Source organism: Schistocerca piceifrons, chromosome 3 (assembly GCF_021461385.2).
Source record: "Schistocerca piceifrons isolate TAMUIC-IGC-003096 chromosome 3, iqSchPice1.1, whole genome shotgun sequence".
In the NCBI taxonomy this organism is placed as follows: domain Eukaryota; kingdom Metazoa; phylum Arthropoda; class Insecta; order Orthoptera; family Acrididae; genus Schistocerca; species Schistocerca piceifrons.
In genome coordinates, this window is record NC_060140.1 from 692,312,495 (window position 1) to 692,329,556 (window position 17,062).

General features: G+C 41.0%; 1 protein-coding gene across 1 annotated transcript in view; it reads left to right on the forward strand.

The window, feature by feature from the left end:
- LOC124788970 (ATP-dependent translocase ABCB1-like) overlaps positions 1-17,062 on the forward strand; it is a 329,202-nt gene that overhangs the window by 232,075 nt on the left and 80,065 nt on the right. The window contains exon 15 of the mRNA XM_047256259.1: positions 107-211. Coding sequence (XP_047112215.1) covers positions 107-211 — 105 coding nt within the window. The remainder of the gene's footprint in view (positions 1-106; positions 212-17,062) is intronic.

Genomic DNA, 17,062 nt, shown 5'->3' on the forward strand with positions numbered 1-17,062 from the left:
AAATATATAACTTCTGACATAAACAGCAAATAACAGCTTAAAAATTTATGCGTGCATAGTGAGTATCTGTAATGCCTTCTCACACATCTCATGTCGTTTCACACAGGTGCTTTCGCTCCCAGATCCTGATGACGTGTGTAGCCAGACCAACTGGTTCAGTTTGCTGTTCTTCGCTATCGCTATCTTCATTTCCGTGGCCTCATTCCTCCAGGTAAGTGAAAAATTGGGCCATAATAGGAAATGGCTGAAGTGACTCAACAAACACAGTTTTCATTTGATCACCCGCTTCTCTCATTGGAGTGTGATGGGCAGAGAATACGATGATCTGTGCATTTCTACAGCTTACAATTTTCTTATGAGACTGAGTACAGTCAACACCAACTCAAAGAAAGGCCTCGCGCTTTGTTGTGACGTCACGTGGGGAAGGGAAGAACCGTCGTAGGCATGCACTTTTTGGTGTGCTTGTCACTAGCTGAGATAAACGTCTGGTACTCTTGGAGAAAAGCTTAGGTGTTTTTCTGCGTTTTGTAGTTTTCTTGTGTGAATCCAATTTTAGTACCACGATAAACATACAACTGAAGGCCATAGCATTGTATTACGATGTGCTCTAGAAGATAATGTATATCAACACGACAAGGTGCACTACACCACTGCGAGTTGCGGACATTTTAAGGTTAACTGATATGTAATATACCCAGTCCCTCATGGAAACCTATTCTCATTAAAAATTCAATTTTTTCCTTTGGAATCTTATTGAAAAGGATAACATCTAATTTACATATGCGAATGTCGAAGTGGTCTCAGTTATTCTACTTCTTTATGTGGAAAACACCTGTAAGCTGACAACAAAAAAGCTGTGTATGGCGTCATTACACTCCGCTCCAGAGTGAAAATTTATTCTGGAAACAATTCTCTAGCCTGTAACAAAGCTGTGTCTCTGGAAATCCTTCTACCAGACGTGCTAGCCCCGCAAGGAATACGGGAGAACCTGTGTGAAGTTGAAACCAGAAGATGGCATACTAGTGGAAGTAAACTATACTAAAACTGTAAGGGCGGACTGCGAGTAGTGCTTGGATAGCTCAGTCGATAGAGCATTTGCCCGTGAAAGGAAAAATCTCCAGGTTGGAGTTCCAGTCCAGCATACAATTTCATCTGCCGTGTCGTTTCAAATCACTCTTTCTCTCTCTGTGTGTGTGTTTCTTTCTCTCTCCCTTCCCCTCTTTTTCTCTCACACCTCCCCCCTTCCAGACTGTATAGTAACAAGAATTCTCATTTATATGACGTCCAAAGCTCTTCACTCCATAGATCAGCCAAGAAATCTGATAAAGAGCACAAACTTGGCCATAGCACATTACAGAAGCGACCTAGTACAGACTAACTTATTCATAAAATATACTAGGTCTGTTAGTGTTGGACTATGTTACTGAAGTAAGACAGTATGTGCTTAGCTAGGAGCTATGATGATGAATGTACTTACTTGGTCGCACAATATTTGTTGACGACCTACCATCGAGAGCTTCCATTTTCCTCTGTAAGAGGCAGGAGATACCACTGTTATTAATGTAACAGAAGAAAAATTTGGTACGTGCTAACACTTCAAATAAACTGCAAATTTTGAATTACTTTCTGTCACAAATAAGAACCTCAAGCTATGAAATCCACTATGTGTGTGATACATTTTCAGCAGCATCAGTGACAAGAATGTATATATACTAAGCAATAAACTGGAAGTTAACTAATCGTCTAAGAAAACCGCAATTACTTTGTGTAGTACTTAGCCATATATTGTTCAAATACACAAATGCAAGGCACAGCCATTTTAGGATGTGTTCAATATTCATTGTATAGCACTACAGAAAACATTTAGAGGACTTACAACATATTAATGTACCACATGCACACGCACACACACACACACACACACACACACACACACACACACACATCCAGAACCATAACATAATTTCATAAGAAACTTGGTTCTTTTCATACAGGTCTCTCAGAATAGGACTTTAAGGAGCGAGGCAAATCATGTTCTTACCTATCATATCATTCAAAACAATAACCTATGTTTTAATGTTTTTAATTTAAAACATTAAGTTTCTATTTTTATTGATAATAATGTAGCTTCAGTTACATTCACATTATTTCTCAATTTAAATTCAGCATTAGCGTAATCATTAATTTTTTTCACATGATGGTTAAGTATGTCCATAGAAACAAGAGACAGCCAAATTTTTGTTCTCTTCTTAGGAGGTCCATTCATTCAGCTGAAATACTGTAGGGCGAAACCTTCTCTATTCACTATGTCTGATGTCAAATTAATTAAGTTTTCACTGAATTCCTATGTCTTACAAATTTAGTTTTCATACTATCTTCAACTTTTATAGTCCTGTCTTCCTCAGTTGCGTGTAATATTACGGTATATTAATAATTTTTACTTATGGACCGTCTGACAGAAGTTTTCATACTATCTTCAATTAGAGTATGCACTGCTATGTTGCTGTTCATGACTGCATTCACAATATCCAAGCCTGTGTGTGTACAGCAGACCTCCCCTATCCATGCCTGCCATTATATTATATTCAGGCAAATGCGCCCTTTTCTAAAATCACGACTGAAACACAAAATTCATATTCCGCTCTCTTCATAGCAACCTCAGTACAGCAGCACATAAATACACTCCTGGAAATGGAAAAAAGAACACATTGACACCGGCGTGTCAGACCCACCATACTTGCTCCGGACACTGCGAGAGGGCTGTACAAGCAATGATCACACGCACGGCACAGCGGACGCACCAGGAACCGCGGTGTTGGCCGTCGAATGGCGCTAGCTGCGCAGCATTTGTGCACCGCCGCCGTCAGTGTCAGCCAGTTTGCCGTGGCATACGGAGCTCCATCGCAGTCTTTAACACTGGTAGCATGCCGCGACAGCGTGGACGTGAACCGTATGTGCAGTTGACGGACTTTGAGCGAGGGCGTATAGTGGGCATGCGGGAGGCCGGGTGGAAGTACCGCCGAATTGCTCAACACGTGGGGCGTGAGGTCTCCACAGTACATCGATGTTGTCGCCAGTGGTCGGCGGAAGGTGCACGTGCCCGTCGACCTGGGACCGGACCGCAGCGACGCACGGATGCACGCCAAGACCGTAGGATCCTACGCAGTGCCGTAGGGGACCGCACCGCCACTTCCCAGCAAATTAGGGACACTGTTGCTCCTGGGGTATCGGCGAGAACCATTCGCAACCGTCTCCATGAAGCTGGGCTACGGTCCCGCACACCGTTAGGCCGTCTTCCGCTCCCGCCCCAACATCGTGCAGCCCGCCTCCAGTGGTGTCGCGACAGGCGTGAATGGAGGGACGAATGGAGACGTGTCGTCTTCAGCGATGAGAGTCGCTTCTGCCTTGGTGCCAATGATGGTCGTATGCGTGTTTGGCGCCGTGCAGGTGAGCGCCACAATCAGGACTGCATACGACCGAGGCACAAAGGGCCAACACCCGGTATCATGGTGTGGGGAGCGATCTCCTACACTGGCCGTACACCACTGGTGATCGTCGAGGGGACACTGAATAGTGCACGGTACATCCAAACCGTCATCGAACCCATCGTTCTACCATTCCTAGACCGGCAAGGGAACTTGCTGTTCCAACAGGACAATGCACGTCCGCATGTATCCCGTGCCACCCAACGTGCTCTAGAAGGTGTAAGTCAACTACCCTGGCCAGCAAGATCTCCGGATCTGTCCCCCATTGAGCATGTTTGGGACCGGATGAAGTGTCGCCTCACGCGGTCTGCACGTCCAGCACGAACGCTGGTCCAACTGAGGCGCCAGGTGGAAATGGCATGGCAAGCCGTTCCACAGGACTACATCCAGCATCTCTACGATCGTCTCCATGGGAGAATAGCAGCCTGCATTGCTGCGAAAGGTGGATATACACTGTACTAGTGCCGACATTGTGCATGCTCTGTTGCCTGTGTCTATGTGCCTGTGGTTCTGTCAGTGTGATCATGTGATGTATCTGACCCCAGGAATGTGTCAATAAAGTTTCCCCTTCCTGGGACAATGAATTCACGGTGTTCTTATTTCAATTTCCAGGAGTGTATGTAAGAAGAGCAAGAAGTTCCTGTCGGAGAACACTTAACATGAATTGTTCACTAACATTAGATATAGATGATGTAGCAGTGGTTTCCAGGACTACAGGAAATGTACGGAAATTGCTTTCATTAGTACTAGTCAGACACTTACATTCACAAAAACACTTGATTGAAATGGAGGAAGGTTTTGAACTTTCATACGTACTGTAAAAAAGTATTTGAAGGCAAGTTAATGCAGTACTTGGCAATTCCACTTAGCCCATAAGTGGTGTTTGATAGTGCCCAATGGGTTTCTTATGAAAAGGAGTCTTGTTACAAACATCTAGCTAGTTCAAAAAATTACTCAGAAAAAAGAAAATAATCTAATTTTCTTTCACTGCCAGTGGACACTTGAGGGAATATTTCGTTCACCATTATTAACCATTTCAAACACGTACCCGCATCATACGATAATAGTTGGTGGTAACTTTAATTTACCCTCGATATGTTGGCGAAAATACATGTTCAATTAAGGAGGTACGCATAAAATATCGTCCGAAATTGTGCTAAACGCATTCTCTGAAAATTATTTCTAGCAGTTAGTTCATGAGCCCACGCGAATAGTAAACGGTTGTGAAAACACACTTGACCACGTAGCAATAAATAATCCTGAGTTACTAACTAGCATCAAAACCGATTCAGGGATTAGTGAACACAGGGTTGTCGTAGCGAGATCGAATATTGTAATCCCCAAATCCCCGAAAAATAAGCGAAAAATATACCTATTTAAAAAAGCAGACAAAAATTCACTTGAGGCCTCCCTGAGTGACAATCTCCAGTCATTCCAAATTAATAATGGAAGTGTAGGCCAGATGTGGCTTAAATTCAAAGAAATAGTATCGGCAGCAATTGAGAGATTTATACCAAATAAATTAACAGACGACGGAGCAGATCCTCCTTGGTACATAAAACGGGTTAGAACACTGTTGCAGAAACAACGAATCAAACATGCCAAATTTAAACAGACGCAAAATCCCCAAGATTGGCGATCCTTTACAGAAGTTCGTAATTTAGCGTGGACTTCAATGCGAGATGCCTATAACAGTTTCCAGAACGAAACTTTGTCTCGAAACCTGACAGAAAATCCAAAGAGATTCTGGTCGTATGTGAAGTATGTTAGCGGCAAGAAACAATCAGTGCCTTCTCTGCGCGATAGCAATGGAGATACTATCGAAGACAGTGCTGCCAAAGCAGAGTTACTAACCGCAGCCTTCAGAAATGCCTTCACAAAAGAAGACGAAGTAAATATTCCAGAATTCGAATCGAGAACAGCTGCCAACATGAATAACGTAGAAGTAAATATGCTCGGAGTAGTGAAGCAACTTAAAGCACTTTATAAAAGCAATTCTTCTGGTCCAGACTGTATACCAATTAGGTTCCTTTCGGGGTATGCTGATGCATTAGCTCCATACTTAACAATCATATACAACCGTTCTTTCGACGAAAGATCCATACCCAAAGACTGGAAAGTTGCACGGTCACACCAATATTCAAGAAAGATAGTAGAAGTAATCCACTAAATTACAGGTCTATATCGTTAACGTCGATATGTAGCAGGATTTTAGAACATATACTGTGTTCGAACATTGTGAATTACCTCGAAGAAAACGATCTATTGACACAGAGTCAACATGGGTTTAGAAAACATCGTTCCTGTGAAACACAACTAGCTCTTTATTCACATGAAGTGTTGACTGCTATTGACAAGGGATTTCAGATCGATTCCGTGTTTCTGGATTTCTGGAAGGGTTTTGACACTGTACCACACAACCGGCTCCTAGTGAAATTGCGTGCTTATGGAATATCGTCTCAGTTATGTGACTGGATTTGTGATTTTCTGTCAGAGAGGGCACAGTTCGTATTAATTGACGGAAAGTCATCGAGTAAAACAAAAATGATTTCTGGCTTTCCCCAAGGTAGTGTTATAGGCTCTTTGCTGTTCCTTATCTACATAAACGATTTGGGAGACAATATGAGCAACCGTCTTAGGTTGTTTGCAGATGACGCTGTTGTTTATCGACTAATAAAATTATTAGAAGATCAAAACAAACTGCAAAACGATTTAGAGGTAATATCGGAATGGTGCGAAAAGTGGCAGTTGACCCTAAATAACGAAAAGTGTGAGGTCATCCACATGAGTGCTTAAAGGAACTCGTTAAACTTCGCTAACACGATAAATCAGTCTAATCTGAAAGACATAAATTCAACTAAATACCTAGGTATTACAATTACGAACAACTTAAATTGGAAGGAACACACAGAAAATATTGTAGGTAAGGCTAACCAAAGACTGCGTTTTATTGGCAGGACACTTAGAAAATGTAACAGACCTACTAAGGAGACCGCCTACACTACGCTTATCCGTCCTCTTGTAGAATACTGCTGCACGGTGTGGGATCCTTGCCAGACAGGACTGACGGAGTACATCGAAAAAGTTCAAAGAAGGGCAGCACGTTTTGTATTATTGCGAAATACGGGAAATGTGGGAGAGAGTGTCACTGGAATGATGCAGGGTTTGGGCTAGACATCATTAAAAGAAAGGCGTTTTCGTTGCGGCGGAATCTTCTCACGAAATTCCATTCACCAACTTTCCCCTCCGAATGCGAAAATATTTTGTTGACACCGACCTACATAGGGAGGAACGATCACCACGATAAAACAAGAGAAATCGGAGCTCGTACGGAAAGTTATAGGTGTTCATTCCTTCTGTGCGCTATTCGGGATTGGAATAATAGAGAATTGTGAAGGTGGTTCGAGGAACCCTCTGGCAGGCACTTAAATGTGATTTGCAGGGTATCCATGTAGATGTAGATGCTAAAATAGCCAATATTCTTAATGCCTCCGTTATTCTGTTATTAATTTTAGCATTACTATTGTTATTAATGCTGCAAATTTTTTATTAGTAACACATATTATGGTGATTGAGTTTTTTATATGATAACAAATTAACATCATTCTTAATCTTACCATTATTTCATCATTATTATTAGTGTTACTATTGTTGTTGTTTTTGTGGTCTTCAGTCCAGAGACTGGTTTGGTGCAGCTCTCCATGCTACTCTATCCTGTGCAAGCTTCTTCCTCTCCGAGTAACTACTGCAACCTACATTCTTCTGAATCTGTTTATTGTATTCATGCCTTGGTCTCCCTCTACGATTTTTAACCTCCATACCTCTTTCCAATACTAAATTCATGATCCTTTGATGCCTCAGAACATGTCCTACCAACAGATCCCTTCTTCTAGTCAAATCGTGCCACTAATTCCTCTTCTCCCCAATTCTGTTCCGTACCTCTTCATTGATTACGTGATCTACCCATCTAACTGCAGCATTCTTCTGTAGCACCACATTGTGAAAGCTTCTATTCTCTTCTGGTCTAAACTATTTATTGTCCATGTTTCACTTCCATGCATGGCCACACTCCATACAAATACGCTTTCAGGAAAGACTTCCTGACAAATGTATTATTATAATATTATTGTTATTGTTATCATTATTTTTATTTCATTTATTTATTATTTTATTAATAATGCAGATTATTATTATTATTATGATTGCTATGCAATATCTTTTGTATATGTTGTTCCTGGTTAGATGTAAGAGACGGTCGGGATAAATAAACAATGAGTAAATACATAAATATTTTTGTTTTAACACTGACCACTGACAGCTTCTTTCCAGCTAAAGGAATAAACTCGGCAGTTCTGTTATATTCATAGGGACTGTGTTCCAAACTGAAGTGAGAAGCATTGCACAAAATTTGGACTGAAAATATTTACATTTTACACATAGTACTTCAAAATTTGATGGACAGGGAGATTTTTGGTCCAGTTGTTCCCAATGATTTACAATACATTCATGGTAGTATTTTATGATTGATTTGCTTTCCAAGGCATGGCGCTTCTTCGGAATAGAAAATGAAGCCACTTTGAGTGGCAAATTTTGGTCTCGGTTTTCAAAATAAGGATATATATGAGGAGTGGCTGGGAATTTTTATTTTTGGCCCAGTCATTCCCAATTATTTACAACACATGCACATTTTCAATAATAAAAAAAAACCGGTGGCGGGCAAGGGTCTGTAGAATGTGGATAAACAACACAGTTATTTAGCCCCATTGCACATACATACATTTTCGATTTGTGGATTTGTTATCACTTATCACTAACAACACAAACCACATTAAAACCAATAATGTGCAAGCACAAGTTCATCTACCTGAAGAATGTTTGTGGGCACAATGCGCATATTTACTCTATATTGAAGCAAAAGAAAACATATGCTCCATTGGAAATAGTCCCCAGAATATTACCTTCCTCATAACCCAATTATGATTTAATAAGTATCTCATCAAAAATAAATGAGTCAATATGATCCTCTGTAAAATGATTACTTTCACGGCCAGGAAAGTCACAACTAATAAAAGGTTCTGGGCTATTGTGCTGTGGTCGGATTTCACATTAAAACCCAACGTTTCGTCCCCATCTGCGCACGACGTACCTTCTTGAATGTCCGATTTACACCCCGACTAGCTACTGATTTCAGCAAAACTCCGCTTCCACGTGCTTCCTTGCAGTGGCGTAACGCCACATGTTTTGAATACCCGAGTGCAACTGGCACGTGTCGACTACCGTCGTCCGCTGTTGCTGTCAGCGGAATCCAGATGTCATTCAATTTCATGTCCTTTCCCTTCCTATTGATATTCCTGTCTGTATAGTCTTTCATGGTATCCGCTTGGGGCTGCCAGTAGTTCAGTCCTATCAAAATGGAAGTGGTGGTCCCATGGCTGCAAAGCATGTTCCGCTACAGCTCATCTGCCACTCTACCCTCCTCTGTAATTGCCGTTATGCTCTTCCAGTTGTTTTTGAACGGTCTTTTTATAGTGCGCACATGCACCTCCCCACAAGTACACGGAATCTTATAATTCTCCCCGCGGACAATGGAAATGCAATGGTTGTTTCGAATGTGAGCGACAATGGTAATAAGATTAATGACTTAATAGATCTACAGGCACATCCGAAACCGAGTACAAACACCACTGAGAAAGTTCTTAGAACTGTTACGTGATTGACAAAGAAGTCCTATGTCGAACAGAGTATTCAGAGAAGTCTCTCTATTCAGGCTTTATGTATTGCCAAAGGTGCACAAGGAACATGAATTTCATGAACAGACGGATGGTGTTGCTATGAGGAGTCCCTTAAGACCAGCTATAGTGAACTTCTTTATGGAAAAATTCGATGAGCAGACATTGGAAACTGCGAACAAGAAACCGAATATTTGGTTCGGGTATGTGGACGATACGTTTGTTTTGTGGCGGCATGGCAGGGAGGAACTTGGTCATTTTCACAAACATGTCAACGAAATTATTCCGAAGCTTCTGTTTACGCTCGAGGAGGAGGCAAGAGGAAGAAAGAAGATGGCAGGTTGGGCCGTATGGTTTACCCAAAAATCCATACACTTAGACCGTTACCTACACTGGGATCCGAACCACAACTTACAAGAAAAGCGAGGCATCATGAAACCTTGGCTGATGGAGCAGGGAAAATCTACGAACGAGTAATGCTTGACACAGAATTAAAGCATCTGACCAACGCATTGCTCAAGAATGGTTATTCGTTCGCTGGGGTAAAAAGAGCTTCAAGACCACTTCTTGGAAATCATAGGGATGTTCAAGCGCCGTTCAAATCGAAAGTTTTCGTGCCTTTCGTTGAGGACATTACTGACAGCACAGGAAGGACCTTGAAAAAGTGGAACATCGCGATAATGTACAAAACGACCCGGAATATACAAGATTACCTCCAATCGGCCAAGGATGCTCGAAAACCGCTGGAAAAAACAGGAGTTTATAGGATTCCGTGTACTTGAGGTGAGGTGTATGCGGGCACTACAAAAATGATGGTCGCAAAACGACTAGAATAGCACAAGGGCATTACAGAAGAGGGCAGATTGACAGATGAGCAGTAACGGAACATACTTTGCAAAATGGTTCAAATGGCTCTGAGCACTATGGGACTTAACTTCTGAGGTTATCAGTTCCCTAGAACTTAGTACTATTTAAAGCTAACTAACATAAGGACATCACACACATCCATGCCCGAGGCAGGATTCGAACCTGCGACCGTTGCGGTCGCGCGGTTCCAGACTGTAGCGCCTAGAACCGCACGGCCACCCCGGCCGGCTCATACTTTGCAGCCGCGCGGGATTAGCCGAGTGGTCTTGGGCGCTGCAGTCATGGACTGTGCGGCTGATCCCGGCGGAGGTTCGAGTCCTGCCTCGTGTGTAAGCTTAGAGACTGATGACCTTAGCAATTAAGTCCCATAAGATTTCACACACACGTACTTTTCAGCCAGTAGACTACCACATAAATTTTGATAGGACTCAAGAACTGGCAGCCTCAAGCGGGTACCATGAAAGACTATAAGGAGAGGTCATAGAGATTTAAAACACCTCACGAATTTCAGTACGAAGAAGAAAGATGTGAAATTGAGTTACATCTGGATTTCGGTGCTGAAGCAGATGTGTACCAGTCTTCCACCACTGGTTGATAGCAACCGTGGGCTGTAGCAGTCGCCATGGGCCAGTTGCACTCGGTTATTGAAAACATGTGACGTCACTCCTCTGAACGGAAGCAGGTGGAAGCGGAGTTTTGCTGAAATCAGTAGCGAGCCGGGGTGTGAACGGACATTCAAAGAAGTAGAAAATGAAGTTGCCTCTATGCAACTATGAAATACTACATGCTGAACGAGTGGTAAAAATTGGTTTACCAAGTACGGCCAACGACGCAAAATAAGTACTAATATCTCGTTGCAATGTCATACAGGACTCCAAACAGTATAAATGAATCACAGAGACCTATAAGAGCATATTAAAATTCTCTTTGTCGCTTGTTCCTGATCCCGCGGTTTCGCAGGGTACGCATGGTTAGGAACGGATTTGGCAAGGTTAATGTTAAGGGGTGGCCGAATGCCCTTCCTGCCGACACCCCATACCCCCCGGGACGGAATCGGTGGACCCCCAGCTGTCTGCATCTAGTGTAAGCCACGGAATAGTGCGAACGTGTTCAGACGTCTGCGCGTCGTGTAACTGAGGCGGGACGTGGAGACAAGCCCAGTCTTCACCTAGCGGGATGTGGAAAACTGCCTAAAATCCAAATTCAGGCTGGGTCGCACACCAGCACTCGTCGGTAATCTGCCGGGCGCATTCGATCCGGGTCAGCGCGCATTAGCGCTCTCGGCTAACCTGGTGGGTATATGACCATATTAAAATAAGCAGCACCATTGCATTTACGTACATTCGAATATTTTTTGCTGAGAACGCGAACCTGTAAGTGGCAGTAATCCACTTACAACGAAGGTTTTCATCTTCAGGAAAGGAGAATACATGGACGTTAGATCGTTAGTATTCTTTTCTTTACAGTGAGAAACGCAACATTTGCACACCATTGTCAAACGTCTCACTGAAACTAGCATTGTTACATAACCACAAAAAGTAACACACAAGAAAAAGCACTGAAATTTCTACACTGGGGCGAAAGGGGCACAGTCTTTTTGTTTGAACCAGGTTAGAGACTGGCGTTCTTGAAAGAAATTGAAACAGAACAGGACCATAGTATATGTAACAGTTACCAGAAAGATAAAGATAGATTGTTTCATTGTAACATCAGGGGGCCGAAAAATGTGGTAGGTAACATTTTTGTGTGTGTAGATGTGGAAAATTCTGAAGTGGTAGATGTTCTGTATCTCTGAGCACAATGTCACCACAGGGATAGAGAAGTTAAATAAATGAGATTACAGACTAATATGATTTTCATGTGCAGTGAACATGGAAAGATGAGGAACCATTAATGTGTACCCAGTTCTTAATGAACTACTTGACCATGGTACACAATTAATGGAAGTAAACAATGCAGCACCTTACACCTCTGCAGAATGTTCATGCATAGCTGTGAGGCTTATTAATGAGAACAAGGTACAGTGTTCTCAACACCAATAAAAGAAGTGGTGTTGGATGAGCTATATACATATAAAAAGAGGCTAATGTGAAATTCAGTATGTATTCGATAATATATGTGCGTCAGTATTTGAAGGTAGCTTTAAAAAAAGTTATTCAGAAGGTACATGAAATAAAAAATAAACCATGGATAAGTAAAGGAGCCAAAATTTCATGTAAAAAGTAAAGGGAAATTTATAAGAAGACCAAAATAATTCAAAATTCAGCATTACCTGCATTCTATAATAATACTGTAGTGTATTAAGTAAAGTCATTATTTTGGTCACAAATATGCACATACTGACAGAAATTAATAATGCAGATAATAAGATTAAAACTATATTGTATATTTTGAGCACAAGTAAACTAACGACAGTGCTGCGACTGATAATTCACAGCTTGCAGTTATTTTTAACAATTACTATGTAAATTTAGCAGCAAAAAATATCATTACATACTCCAGTTGAAAAAGAAAAGAATGTATAAAAATGTCAAGTTAAACTTAACACAATCAGAAGTAACACCAGCATCGTTCATTGAATTTAATAGAATTATGAATATTGTAAAGTAAGAAAAGCACATGTGGAATTCTGATAAGTTGTTCGAAATTACCATAATAAGTAATGTTCTCAGTGATATATGTAATGCATCACTTGTGCAAGGTATTTTTCCATACAGATTAAAGTCTGCATTCGTTAATCCTCTTTAGTATCAGACAGACTTAAAAAATTATCGCCCAATTGCTTACCAGTCTTTTTCCAAAATATTCAGAAAAGTAATTTAACTAGAAACAATTTATTCAGCACACTACAGTTTGGATTCCAGAAGAGTTGCTGAAGTGAGAAGGCTATTTATGTATTCACTTACCAAGTGTTGCAGACCTTATATATTACGATATCACCAATTGATATGTTTTGTGTTCTTTCAAAGGAATTATACTGCATAGATCAAGTTAATGTCTTAGAAAAACTTACGTTTTGTGGGAATAAGGGGCTTTACAAACAAACAGTTTGAATCATACTTAACACATGGAATGCAAAAAGTGGTGCTGAATAATTCAAACAATGTTGGAAGCAGAGAAATTTTAGTTCCTGGGAGGGGGCAAATCACAAAGGGAGCTCCGCAATATTCAATTTTTGGTCCATTCCTACACCTTAAATGTCTGAAACGCCTTCCATTTAGCATTCATCAAGCAGAATTGGTACTGTTTGCAGAGAATTTCTTTAGGGAGAAAGCAACAAAAGAGATTGTTAATGATGTTTTCCAAAAAACTGGTAATCTATCCTCCAAAAGCCAATTCTCCCTTATTTTTGAGAAAACACACTATATTCAGTTCTGTACAATAAATAGAGCAATATCAACACTTGGTACAGCATATGAGCAAGAGTCAGTAAAGAGGGTACAATGCTTCAGTTTTTTTGATGCACATATTGACGAAAACTTGAACTGGAAGAAGAATATTACCGAGCTGCTCCAACAATTAAGTTCAGCTGATTTTGTTGTTTGTATAACTGCTAGTCCTGGAAACAAACGAATCATTCCCCTGTCTTATTTCACATATTTCATTCGGTACTATCTTACGGAATAATTTTCTGGGGTAACTCATGAATAAAAAAAAAGGTATTGATTGCCAAAAAAAAAAAAAAAAATAAAAGAAGAGCAGTAAGAATCATACACGGTGTTCACCTGCAGTCGCCGTGTAGGTACCTCTTCAGGGAACTAGGTATTGTAACTGCACCACTATAATACATACATTCAATAAAGGAATTTGCCATAAATAATCCATCACAATTTGAGAAGAATACTGACTCCATATCTCAACAATTAAAGAAAAATTACGTTTATTACCTATTATTAAAACTGTCACTGGTTCAGAAAGAAGTTAAGTATGCCGCTACAAACATTTCTGATCATTTTCCAACTAATATAAAATGTCTGACTGGTAGCAAAGGAAGTTTAAAATCTAACCATCTTTTCGATGGACGAATTATTACATTTAAACTGGTAGCCTGAAGAGAACTGCACGAGAAAAATTAAAAATGAGGTGCTGATATTACTTGGTATTTTTAGCTGCTACATTTAGAAAGTAGCTGTTAAAAATAACTGCAAGCTGTGAATTATCAGTCGCAACACTGTCGTTAGTTTACTTGTTGTGGTATCTTCTACGCTGTCTGGTTGTCATACTACGCAAGCAGTAAATGAAGTGTTGATATTACTCTATTTATTGTACAGAACTAAATATAGTGTGTTTTCTCAAAAATAAAGGAGAATTGGTTTTTGGAGAATAACTTAACAGTTTTTTGGAAATTAAAAACCACTAATCTCATATACACGTTCTATAAATTGATTTGCTCCTCATCATCCGATAAAAGAATGGCTGAGATGGTGCATGGAACAACTTACTAATTCACCACATCACCACGTGGAGATGCCTATCAGTTGCGACGTCTCTGTAGGCAGATGGCTTAGCGTCAGGGCCATGAGATGTAGGTGGCTGACACAAAACAAGGAAGCTAACATGAAGTAAAATTAATTTGTAACACTATCACCGTGAGTGACATACGAAACATTTGTTGCGCAAAACGAATGTTTACTGGACAGAACTGAAACAACTATATTCGTTAGACATCATTTTTAAACTGTAGCTTAATAAATTACGGATTGGAGGTTAACACAATACATAAGAAAAGACAATATTTTTGGTTTACCAAAAACAGCATACAAGTGCGTAATGAAAACGAGTACAAAGGGAATAAAAATGAAACAGTCGTTGAAAGTGGACACAGGAAGCACACCTTCTAACTATAACGTTTTCATTACTTTTCTGTGTATGCTGATGCTTTGTTTACGATTGCGTCATCATTACCTATGCTCCACTGTTACTCTGATTTCGTTTTCCTGGTGACCTTTTTTTGCGCCTTTGTTGCACTAATATATTGTATGCCCTTTGGGACGTTAATTATCTTCATGCTATTCCTCCAAAATCTCTTTTCGTTTCTTTGTGAGTTGCTCACCTTCTACTTCTTGTGACTTTCATCTTACTGAACGGTGGTTGAGAGTGTCTCGCAAGCAAAAGTATCCAGGTTCATATCACAGGCAAATGTCAAGCCGTTTTCTTCGAACAGACCAGAACTAACTTTCTTTCTCGGACTTGTTGAAGGTGAGTGGTCCGTTTCCAATAACCAAGAAATCAACGGGACGTTAAAAATATATCCTTGATTCTTTTGGCGTTCCTTCCGATTGACTTTTCTCTCTCCTCTTGTTTGATTAGGAATAGCTGCTAATCAGTAATGAGTTGGTGCCTGATGATGCAGTTTTTAATGAAAATACTTGTTTACTTCTTAGGATGTTCAACGAATTATCTTTGACAGCTCCTTCACCTTCTCTATAACCAAGATAGCAGTTTTCCTTCTTTATAAATTGGAATGTTCTTTCAAATTCGCATGTCATGTACCCTCACTTCATGAAACATAGCTCGAAGGTTTGTTATTTAAACCGTGACAATGGCGCAAAATATGGCCATCGCGAACTTTACCCCACCACTTCTTCTCCCCTTGCCGGCCAAATTCGGGCAGTGAACATTTTTCCGCAATCAGAATTCGAACCAGCTGACCGCGGGTCGAGTGCCACCCCAAAAGTGCGTGTTAGCAACCGTGGCCATGAAGTCGTGTTTCTTAGATGGTGCTTCAGTATTTTGTATTAAATCCTAAATCTCTTTTAAATGTGTCGTACAGAGACGAAAACTGAAATTGTTATTGCTAATCCGTGCATCGCGTGCGAATCTTACATTAGGTAGGCCTGGTAGAACACTTCAAGAAGCGTAGTCGCCCGTTTCTTTCTCTTTAATTCCATACCCATGCGTAATGAGACCAAGACAACCTTACATTGAACACTTCAAGAAGCGTAGTCGCCCGTTTCCTTCTCTTTAATTCCAGACCCATCCGTAATGAGACCAAGACAACCTTACATTGAACAGGCACTTACGAAAGACCGCAACTGCATCCTGACACACTTAGAGAACAAAATTTTCACCAGTAATAAAGCAGAGCCCATTAATACCAATGCAAGCAGATCACAATGTGAGTCCATATTTAGGGGTGAAAATGTCGTGTGGCAATATTGGCCGGAGATGCTTCCAGGTGCAAGTCTTTTATTTGACGACGCTTTGGTGACTTATGCATCGATGATGACGAAATGATGAGGACAACACAACACCCAGTCCAAGCAGATAGCTTCATTAAGTGAATCTCCCGTGATTTTCCTGAGTCCTACACTTGTATGCTGTCGGAAAATAACACAACAAGAAGGAGCTGTGCGACATAAACGACAGTTGGTAGGCGTATTTCTACATCTGAAAGATGGTGTCTATTCAAATTTCGCACCAGTCACACAAGAGTGGCGCTAGTAAGGCGACTATGAGGGTGCACATCAGGTTTGCCTTAAATAACAGCCGTGAACGTTAGTTGTATTTGAGACTGAAAGTGGTGGGCTGGTGTTAGACAAGAATGCCTTTAAGATGCCAACGTTACTATTACCAGTACCTAAATCAGATTCGACGAGGTCGTGTAATAGTTGTACGAGAAACTGGATGTTCCTTCTGCGATATTACAGAAAAGCTTGGCAGGAAAATAGCCACTGTCCATGACTGCTGCCAGCAGTGCTCACGAGAATATACAGTCGCAAGAAAGGCGGGCTCCGAACGGCCACGAGGCCCTACCGATAGCGAAAACCATCGTGTTCGACGTAAAGCTATGGCGCATCGTACTGCATTTGCAGCAGCAGTTCGAGCATCAGTTGGTACCACAGTGACACAACGAATTGTTACAAATCGGTTACTTGAGTTCCGAGCCAGACGCCCTGTAGCGTGAACTCTACTGACCCCAAAATACCGCCGTTTGCGACTTCAGTGACGTCAAGCGAGAACACATTAGAGGGCAATGTG